This window comes from Ranitomeya variabilis, chromosome 4, assembly GCF_051348905.1.
Source record: "Ranitomeya variabilis isolate aRanVar5 chromosome 4, aRanVar5.hap1, whole genome shotgun sequence".
NCBI lineage: Eukaryota > Metazoa > Chordata > Amphibia > Anura > Dendrobatidae > Ranitomeya > Ranitomeya variabilis.
This window is the reverse complement of record NC_135235.1, coordinates 25,748,419-25,759,847: the sequence shown is the minus strand read 5'-3', so window position 1 is coordinate 25,759,847 and position 11,429 is coordinate 25,748,419. Positions and strand designations below refer to the sequence as shown.

At 46.8% G+C, this 11,429-nt stretch overlaps 1 protein-coding gene across 1 annotated transcript in view; it reads left to right on the top strand.

The window, feature by feature from the left end:
* The first annotated feature begins 805 nt into the window (after positions 1-805).
* The window catches only part of GPR162 (G protein-coupled receptor 162), a 33,823-nt gene continuing 23,199 nt past the window's right edge, over positions 806-11,429 (top strand). The window contains exons 1-2 of the mRNA XM_077258195.1: positions 806-939; positions 7,529-9,272. Coding sequence (XP_077114310.1) covers positions 8,433-9,272 — 840 coding nt within the window. The 5' untranslated portion in view covers positions 806-939; positions 7,529-8,432. The remainder of the gene's footprint in view (positions 940-7,528; positions 9,273-11,429) is intronic.

Sequence of the window (11,429 nt, the reverse complement as noted above, 5' to 3'; positions counted from 1 at the left end):
CTCCATATCCCGGGGTCCTCCGCACAGGAGCTCACACTCTAACCCTGTCCCTGGCTCCATATCCCGGGGTCCTCCACACAGGAGCTCACACTCTAGCCCTGTCCCTGGCTCTATATCCCGGGTCCTCCGCACAGGAGCTCACACTCTAGCCCTGTCCCTGGCTCCATATCCCGGGGTCCTCCGCACAGGAGCTCACACTCTAGCCCTGTCCCTGGCTCCATATCCCGGGGTCCTCCGCACAGGAGCTCACACTCTAGCCCTGTCCCTGGCTCTATATCCCGGGGTCCTCCGCACAGGAGCTCACAATCTAACCCTGTCCCTGGCTCTATATCCTGGGGTCCTCCGCACAGGAGCTCACACTCTAACCCTGTCCCTGGCTCCATATCCCGGGGTCCTCCGCACAGGAGCTCACACTCTAACCCTGTCCCTGGCTCTATATCCTGGGGTCCTCCGCACAGGAGCTCACAGTCTAACCCTGTCCCTGGCTCTATATCCTGGGGTCCTCCGCACAGGAGCTCACACTCTAACCCTGTCCCTGGCTCTATATCCAGGGGTCCTCCGCACAGGAGCTCACACTCTAGCCCTGTCCCTGGCTCTATATCCCGGGGTCCTCCGCACAGGAGCTCACACTCTAACCCTGTCCCTGGCTCTATATCCTGGGGTCCTCCACACAGGAGCTCACACTCTAGCCCTGTCCCTGGCTCTATATCCCGGGTCCTCCGCACAGGAGCTGACACTCTAACCCTGTCCCTGGCTCTCCTCCTCCTGGTCCCTCATCCTCTCTCCGCCCTGTTGCTGTTCCTCCTCCTCCTCTTCTCTGTAGGCTGTGTTCACATGCAGCTGCTGCTTCCCCCTCGGGTGTGTGAGCGTGCTATGTAATGACACAGTCCATGAGACACACAGAGATGCTTCTGTCTCCATGGCAGCGCTAACTAGCAGGTAAGCCTCTACCGCTGTGGCTTGGAGCATCTCCCCTTCTGTCCCCCATTTTTCACATCCGCGCCCCCTTCTTCATCATCCCCGGTAACCTGCACCCTGGACCCTCTCCCCTCCATATATCATCAGCGATCCCCAATAATGGACATGGTGGTCGTCCGTCAGCCTGGCATCTGCCTGTCCATCGCTGTCATCCCTCCTGTCATCTCATTGTGTCTCCTCATTATTCCGGATCACTTGTCCTCGGCTCTCCGCGACTCCCAGCATCCGCTTTCTTCCTCCGCGCTCCTTTCATCCTCGCCGTTTCATCTCTTTATTCTGTGTCCCTGATTCTCCTTAATTTCAGGTCTCCCGGTTACTCCCTCATCGCCCCATAATTGATATTCCGCCGTCATTCCCTCTCTCCCTGTAATTCCATATTTCTCCATCACTCCCTCTTTTTTTACCATTGCTTCTATTTTTATAAGCTCCGTGCATTTCCGCATCTACATATATCCCGTATACCCCAAAATATCATCCTCATCTTCGCCCCCAGCAGAATTTCACACTTTACTATCGCAGTCACATATGTATAATTTCTATATAATCCTCGTCTGCCTCTATATCAGATCAAGTTCCCGCTTCTCCCCATATTTAATGACCGTCCTGATCAATATTCCTCTGTCCATGGTCCTGTAGCTGTGGCATCAGTGACCGTCCCTCGTGTAGTCACCATATATACATATCATATAGCCAGTTACCCTATGTAACCTTAGGGCCAACCGCGATATGGGACCCCCGCCATATAGGACCCCCGCCATATAGGACCCCCGCCATATAGGACCCCCTGCCGTCACCCATCACCCACTCCATTAATAACCGATGCCCCAATGTACAACCTTACCCAGCATGTAACGACTGCCTCTCCTACTATAGCCCTACACAACCTGTTCCCGCTATAACCCTACAATATGTCACCTTCCACCTTACCCCGTAGTGAATGGCTGCATTCATTTCACTATAACTCTATAACGTGCCACCACCAGCGCTCCGCTCACTCCACGGATCTACCGTGTAACCAGACAGGACTAGGACCCCACTATACACTCCTGCCATAAAACCTCTGTACAGCTCCTCAGATTGTGGCCGCCATTCTCCTATGTTACCCTATAACCTGTAACCCCTGACATGTCACCTCTCCCAACCCCCGTACTTATCACCATTAGTGCATATTGCCGTGCTGCTATAATCCCACAATATAAAGCTCCCGTATAATCTGTCATCCTACTGAACACCTATAATTTATCAGCATTATTGCATGTACCCTGTGTCATCCTGTACTTTATGATCTCTGCACCCTGCAGTTTACAACCACCTTTCTCCCATTATAACCTGTAACCTCTGACCCCAAACATAACCCTACAATATATACCCGCTACACAATCTCTGCACCCTACAATATATACCCGCTACATGATCCCTGCACCCTACAATATATACCCGCTACATGATCTCTGCACCCTACAGTATATACCCGCTACATGATCCCTGCACCCTACAATATATACCCGCTACATGATCTCTGCACCCTACAATATATACCCGCTATATGATCTCTGCACCCTACAATATAAACCCGCTACACAATCTCTGCACCCTACAATATATACCCGCTATATGATCTCTGCACCCTACATTATATACCCGCTACATGATCTCTGCACCCTACAATATATACCTGCTATATGATCTCTGCACCCTACATTATATACCCGCTACATGATCTCTGCACCCTACAATATATACCCACTACATGATCTCTGCACCCTACAATATATACCCGCTACATGATCTCTGCACCCTAAATTATACACCCGCTACATGATCTCTGCACCCTACAATATATACCCGCTATATGATCTCTGCACCCTACAATATATACCCGCTATATGATCTCTCCACCCTACAATATATACCCACTACATGATCTCTGCACCCTACAATATATACCCGCTACATGATCTCTGCACCCTACAATATATACCCGCTATATGATCTCTGCACCCTACAATATAAACCCGCTACACAATCTCTGCACCCTACAATATATACCCGCTATATGATCTCTGCACCCTACATTATATACCCGCTACATGATCTCTGCACCCTACAATATATACCTGCTATATGATCTCTGCACCCTACATTATATACCCGCTACATGATCTCTGCACCCTACAATATATACCCACTACATGATCTCTGCACCCTACAATATATACCCGCTACATGATCTCTGCACCCTAAATTATACACCCGCTACATGATCTCTGCACCCTACAATATATACCCGCTATATGATCTCTGCACCCTACAATATATACCCGCTATATGATCTCTGCACCCTACATTATATACCCGCTATATGATCTCTCCACCCTACAATATATACCCGCTACATGATCTCTGCACCCTACATTATATACCCGCTATATGATCTCTGCACCCTACAATATATACCCGCTACATGATCTCTGCCGCTTAACGCAAATCCCACAATTTAATCCTTGGTCCCCTATTTATCCTTACAGCATTCAAGCTCTGACCCCAACCATAACACTACAATATATATCTGCCATATAACTCGTCACCGTACAATCCTACAGAGCAGCACGGTGACTCAGTGGTTAGCACTGTATGGTGGCTCAGTGGTTAACACTATATGATGGCTTGTACAGTATGTGCCAATCATCTAACAGGTTATCAGCGAGGTACCATCACTGCACAGTGTATAACCTCCATCATCTACCCTAAACCCACAGTGTATAACCTCCATCATCTACCCTAAACCCACAGTCTATAACCTCCATCATCTACCCTAAACTCGCAGTGTATAACCTCCATCATCTACCCTAACCCTCCAGTGTATAACCTCCATCATCTACCCTAACCCTCCAGTGTATAACCTCCATCATCTACACTAACCCTACAGTATATAACCTCCATCATCTACACTAACCCTCCAGTGTATAACCTCCATCATCTACCCTGAACCCACAGTCTATAACCTCCATCATCTACCCTAAACTCACAGTGTATAACCTCCATCATCTACCCTAACCCTACAGTGTATAACCTCCATTATTTACCCTAACCCTACAGTGTATAACCTCCATCATCTACCCTAACCCTACAGTGTATAACCTCTATCATCTACCCTAACCCTCCAGTGTATAACCTCCATCATCTACCCTAACCGTACAGTGTATAACCTCTATCATCTACCCTAACCCTCCAGTGTATAACCTCCATCATCTACCCTAACCGTACAGTGTATAACCTCTATCATCTACCCATAACCCTACAGTATATAACCTCCATCATCTACCCTAACTGTACAGTGTATAACCTCCATCATCTACCCTAACCCTACAGTGTATAACCTCCATTATTTACCCTAACCCTACAGTGTATAACCTCCATCATCTACCCTAACCCTACAGTGTATAACCTCTATCATCTACCCTAACCCTCCAGTGTATAACCTCCATCATCTACCCTAACCGTACAGTGTATAACCTCTATCATCTACCCTAACCCTCCAGTGTATAACCTCCATCATCTACCCTAACCGTACAGTGTATAACCTCTATCATCTACCCATAACCCTACAGTATATAACCTCCATCATCTACCCTAACTGTACAGTGTATAACCTCCATCATCTACCCTAACCCTCCAGTGTATAACCTCCATCATCTACCCTAACCGTACAGTGTATAACCTCTATCATCTACCCATAACCCTACAGTGTATAACCTCCATCATCTACCCTAACTGTACAGTGTATAACCTCCATCATCTACCCTAACCCTCCAGTGTATAACTTCCATTCTCTACCCTAACCCTCCAGTGTATAACCTCCATCATCTACCCTAACCCTACGGTGTATAACCTCCATCATCTACCCTAACCCTACAGTGTATAACCTCCATCATCTACCCTAACCCTACAGTGTATAAGCTCCATCACTTACCCTAACCCTCCAGTGTATTACCTCCATCATTTACCCTAACCGTACAGTATATAACCTCCATCATCTACCCTAACCCTACAGTGTATAACCTCCATCACTTACCCTAACCCTCCAGTGTATAACCTCCATCATCTACCCTAACCCTACAGTATATAACCTCCATCATCTACCCTAACCCTACAGTGTTTAACCTCCATCATCTACCCTAACCCTCCAGTGTATAACCTCCATCATCTACCCTAACCCTCCAGTGTATAACCTCCATCATCTACCCTAACCCTACAGTATATAACCTCCATCATCTACCCTAAACCTACAGTATATAACCTCCATCATCTACCCTAACCCTACCGTGTATAACTTCCATCTACCCTCAATGATTGGCTGACAAGCAGCCTGCTGACATTGGACACACATAGTTATTACCGCACGTTACGGTATATAGCGTTCCTTCTATTCAGCCGCCCATCCCACCTTATGACCCAGTGGCCAGGTCTTCTATTAGTTTCCACTTTGGTTGGACCAGTACATAAGTTCCGGCCGGGCAACGACAGAGAGAACTTTGAATGCTGATTTATAGCCATTGGATCTGGGTAACTCAATATTTGCGGTATTAAATATCCATAACAGCCTTCTCTGGGATCTATGCTCCTGCCAAGGAGGACAGATGATTGATGCTCGGGTGCAGGATGCCCATTGATCAATGCCAGATACATTCACTCAAATGCAAAACCACAAACCCTAAATCTTATCTTTTCAGCCGGGCTGAGCCAGATGACGCAGGGTGGATGTGGTAGTCAATAAAACACTTGTAATTTCATAGGCAGGAAAGCTCGTAAAATCTAAAAGGATTATGTGAGATATAATGGATATTAGAGCAGTGCGGATGTGGCTGACACCAAAGCCTACTCGGCAAAAGTTCCGGATTTGCCAGGACAATCCTGTTGTCTGACCCTTATAAAGGATGGAGCTTATTTAAACATTGCCCCCCAAAAAAGGAATTTTTAAAGCATTCCTTGATGGTAACATATGCCCCAATTTTGGGCAATAAAAAAACATTTGCACGTTTGCCATAAAGCAGAACTGTGGAAAATTGAATAATGTAGAGGCCGTCATGTAAAGCTTGTGTATACTTGTATCAGCCATGTGCTATTTCGGATCTGTCTGCCATGTTGGCTCATTCTGTTGCTCTGATATCTTTTCTCTAAAGCAGACTACATTTCCGAAAATGCATCCTGCTTTGCAGAAGAGGTGCAGTCTCATCACATTGCACTTACACTGCTCTGAGTCTTATCTAATGGCAACAAGTGGTAGTCTCATGTGATGCAGCTTAAATTTGTCACCCTGGCTCCTTCTTGTGAAAGGTTTCTACCTGACAGTTTTTCCAAGCAGGAGGCAGAGAGACATGCTGAAGCTGTAGGATACGCAGAAGGTTCTACACACAGCACTTACAGATATAAGAAAAGGGCAATAAAAATCAGGGGTGTTGATAACTGCAGCTAATCAGTGTATCACTGGCAGAAGTAATATATTTAGCTGCATGTGGGGACATCTAGAGGAATAAGCAGAGTGAAGCTTAGTAGGGAGGGGTCAGAAGGGATCTGATGATGTCATTCTGTAATTCACAGGAAGTCAGAGACTGACTTCCTCTGTACTCAGGAAAGCATGTACTAAACTGGTGGTCACCTTCCACAGATGTCTAAAATGAAGGGTGGAAAATGTATGGATTCCAGTGCATTAGTATGAAACATTCTACAGGTGGTGAATTACTAATGTATATGCAGAAAACATTTCTGCATTTCTGTGTCCTCCACCACTTTTGAGATCTAGGTGGCTTATATCATCCATATACTAAATGACCAGCATTTTCTAGTCTTCTGAAGGCCATTTGGTGATCCTATCCAAGCCTGAGAGTAGGCGGAGAGGTAGCGAATTTCTCTCCCTTTTTGAGTGTAATGCTCAGTTTTGAAGTCACTGACTTGGTGGTCTCCATAACTTCCTATGATTTTAGTTTAGAGGACTATAAGTCTAGACATGGCATGGGTACCATACCAAATTTTTGGCCTTGGATGTTCTTTTAGCTGGGTAGTTGCAGTTCCTCGAACATAGATGAATGTGGAGACTTAAGCCTGGCTCAGAGAAGAGCAGTGCTCGTCTGAGTTATAGCAATCTGTGGAGGTCCTCCTAACACCTGGACACCCACCAAGATAAACTTCTGTCCTGTTCTAATCGACTGGGGATCGTATCACTTTCAGGTAATTTATCGAAAACTATGTGGAAAGATTAAAGCAAAAAATATATATATATAGGGTAGACGTATGTGAGAAGTTCCCATTCTTGATGTCCAATTGACCACCTCCGATGCGAGGAATGAAAGAGCTTCATGAGGAGAACATACAAATCTGTAACAGAAATCTCAGCAAGGGGTTTGATCTCTCCATGGAGCACTTTCACTCAGTCTTGCTTGGGCTCTTTAGTTTTTCATTTCTTAGTCTTAATGCGCGCCATTATTTGTGTCAGAGGGAGAGAGACGGCCAGACGTGCACTATCATGATATTTTTCTTGGTCTTCCCTTAGGAGACGTTCTTCGGGGATTCCACGTCAAGCATTAGAAGTGGTATGAGCTCTCTCACAGAGAGTGACTGCAATTATCACAAGACTGTGTGCAATTCCCAAGACGCTACTGGGAATCAGTGGAGAAAAAGGAGGCGAGCACAAAGTGGAGGAGACGGCACATATCGACAAGAGACTGCAAGGACTTGGCTTACGGAAAGCAACCAACATATTTCAAAAAGGCTCCTAGCCAAAATTGACTTCCCGGAATGGAGAGTTGATCGACCAAGAGATGGGAAATATAGGGTAGAACGTTAGTAAGGACTTTACGGAAGTCAGAGGTGGAAACATTGCTAGAATTTGCACATTAGTGGTGGAGATGTGGGACCTGTAAAGTGACCAGAAGGCATTAGAAGAGCCTTGCACGGGTGAATGGTGGAAAAAGGGGGTTTTGGGAGGGTAGAAATGATTGAAGAGTCCAAGGAAGTAGAAAGCATAGAAGATAATTTGCTTGAAGAATAGAGTAGGAAGAAGACCAACTAATGGTCACAGGAAAGTCTGGGTAGCGGGAAAGGTGACCAAGTGTCGGGCGATAAAGGTGGGTTTGGTAAGTTTGGCCAAGTCTATGACTAGACAGTAAGAAATTGAAGAGGTAGAGGAACGTAAAGGGTTACAGGAGGTTTAAGGAGAAATGTGGAAGGCAACAACGGAGGGTCAAAGCAGATTTGGAAAATAAAAGAGTGATAGTCGAGGATAGAATTTTTGAAGAGCGGTACACTAATTTTATTTGGCAGAGGAAGATTTTTGCATTTGAGAAACTCAGTCTATAAAAGGGCAAAAAATAAAAAAATAAATCAAAAATTGAAAACAGCAAAGAGCAAAAATTGAAGAAGGAATCAACAACACAATATCAACTTTCGCCCTTAAAATGCCACGAACCTCTGATCAGGATGAGGCCGATGAGCTTTATCAGAACAACTCAGTGTCATGGCTGGCATGCGGTGCTCTGTCGTTACTTGCGAACGCCTGGAGCATCCTGAGTTTGGCCAGCCGCGGCGGGAGCGGCCAGCGCCCTCGCCCTCTGGAACTGCTGCTCTGCTTGCTGGCAGGGACACATCTACTCATGGCCGCTGTGCCCTTATCGTTGTTTTCTGTGGTGCAGCTGAGAAGAAGACATTCTCCGGGTTATGAATGGAATGAGGGATTGTGCAAGGTGTTTGTGTCCACGTATTACACGCTGGCGCTGTCCACGTGCCTGACCGTGGCCTGTCTGTCCTATCATCGGATGTGGATGGTGCGCTGGCCCGTCAGTTACAGGCTGGGTGGTGCACGAAGACAGGCATTGCAAGGGGCTCTGGGAATCTGGGCAGCTTCTTTCGTGCTGTCCACGTTGCCATCCATTGGGTGGCACGACAACGCCCGCCGGTTCTACACCCGTGGCTGCCACTTCCTGGCTAGTCGGATTGGATTGGGCTTTGGCCTGTGCTTCCAGCTCCTCCTGTTAGGCGGGGTGGGCACGGGCCTTGGATGCCTAGGAGTGACTATATACCACGCGTGCTGCTGTCCGGCCTCTGGGAACAGAGGAGGGAGCGGGGACGGTGGGGCGGAAGGGATGCTGGAGGTCCCGGCCATCGTAGTGCAGGACGCTCAGGGAAAGAGACGCTCATCACTGGATGGGTCAGAATCACCACGGACGGCAGCGCAGGTCACCGGACTGGTTGGGGGCATTGTGCTGCTGTACGATGCACTCACTGGGCTACCCATATTGGTGAGTCCGGGAAATTTGGTTTTATTTTTATTTTTTTTCATTATTTACCAGCAATGTTTTTAATTTATGCTGCAGAATTTCTCTCCTAATCTTTATTTTCCTTCTCAGTGACGCAGCTAACTCTTAACATTCATACAATTCACAGAAAGCTGCGAGTGCTCAGAGTCAGTAGGTGGCCGGTCAGCCGAGTATTTTTGTCGGTCATTACGGTCTGTAGATGTAATCTCCATCGCGAGTCATTCGCTTTTGTCTAGTGGTATAGAGACAGGGATTGGGGATCGTCCAGCCCCTCCGCAAAGAATGGCAGACTCTTCCGCAACACGGAAAAATGATGGAACGGTGGACAGTTATTTATGGGATACAGGTTAGGTCAGTAGGGGGTTCAGATATTTACAGTTCCTGCCCCCAAAAATGATAAAATAAGTCACTACAGATCCAGAAAATTCATTATCTACAGGACTGACAAAGCCGGCAGAGCGCTGAGCCCGGCTATAATCTCCGTGAGTCCCATAGATAACGGACAACTGTCACTCAATGCAATTGAGGGAATCGGCACTGTCGTTCTCGTATGCAAGCAGAAGCTGAAAATCCATGCTCAGCTGCCTTCTGTTACAATGTACACGTCGGTAACTAATCCAATATGGCAGCAACAAAATCTTTCTCTCTCCTCAACTGCTCCTTAAAGGGAATCTGTCAGTAGGTTTCTGCTATGTAAACTGAGAGCAAAAAAAAAAAAAGTAGAGGAAGAGACCCTGATTCCAGTGATGTGTCACTTACAAGACTGTGTTTTTGTTTCGCTAAAATCAGTGTTTTATCAGCAGGACGTTATCACTAAGGGACTAGGTGCCTCATGCTTCCTGGTCCAACCCTGCCTCCATCAGCTTTCTGCCTCTGCACAGGGTCCACAGAAAGCTGGCAATCAGTGGTGTGGGCGGGGTTTTACAGAGCTCTGCAAAATGACAGCACACAGATCAGCAAGTGATACATCGCTGGAATCAGGGTCTCTGCCTCTACATTGTGCTGCTCTCAGATTATATAGCAAAAATCTGCTGACAGATTGCTTTGAATGCAGCTGTGTGAGCAGGACTAGATCAAGTTGGCCCCATTTATGTCACAGTGGTCTTCGTGTGCAGTAGAGGGGCGGCTGGCACCAGGGCTTGGGTGAGGTGGGTCTGCGGCCGCAGCCCCCGCCGTGGATACCCCCCTGTCTAGCTCTCTACAGCCGCTACCTTCCCTCTTGCGTTCTCCCTGATAAACACCTACTCACTTCTCCTACACAATCTGCCTTTCCGCTCCTTGTCTGCCCACTCCCGGCTTCTCTCATGGCTGCGCTCGGCTCCTCCACTCTTCATTCCTCCAGTAATGAGCTTACAACTTGTACACCAGCCAATAATTCACCTTCCAAATCCATCCTCTTAATTAACGCTTCTCGTATTAATGAGCTCACATTGCTCTGGGATGGATGGGACAGTATTACCGGAGTAATTCACACCAACAGCCGCTAATGGCTGGGGGCTGAGCCGGGCGGGGGAGTAGGCGGCTGCAAGGGGCACCATTGGGGCAGGGGGGCCATATTTATGCATTAAAAAAAGGGGGATACATAGTGACCGGCACATCCATGATTGATGGTCCAGTGCATGGACCGGCTGCAGGTCTTCTGGTCATCGTCATGGGCAAATATGGAGTTCGGGTCACGAGCCGGTCCGCGCTCAGACGGGGAGACATGGACGTGTGAATCTAACCAAGAGGACCAAGTCGGAGCATTTAGAAAAAGCTCAAAAGACTAAACACACTGAATTCTGGGAACAAGAAGATATTTTTATACAGAAATTAATGTTTATTCTTTTGAAAGTTTTTAAACTGTTTTTTTTTTATATGAGATTTTCATTGCAAAAAATGACGGAAAAAAGCAGAGTGTGAACATAACCTCGGGACAAACCTTGGGACATTGTCACACAGTGTTTTTGCTGAGTATTTGGAACGAACATTTCCACGTTTTTGAGCAGTTTTGAGTTTTTGAGGAGAATTTTAGAAACTCTGCTTCAAAAGGAATTCATCGACACTGCGTCTTTTTCTGCCATTTTCAAACAGAACGTACTAAAGATCGCTGCCTTTATCTCTCGAGTTTTGTAAGCCTAACGCGTCATTTGGTAGAAT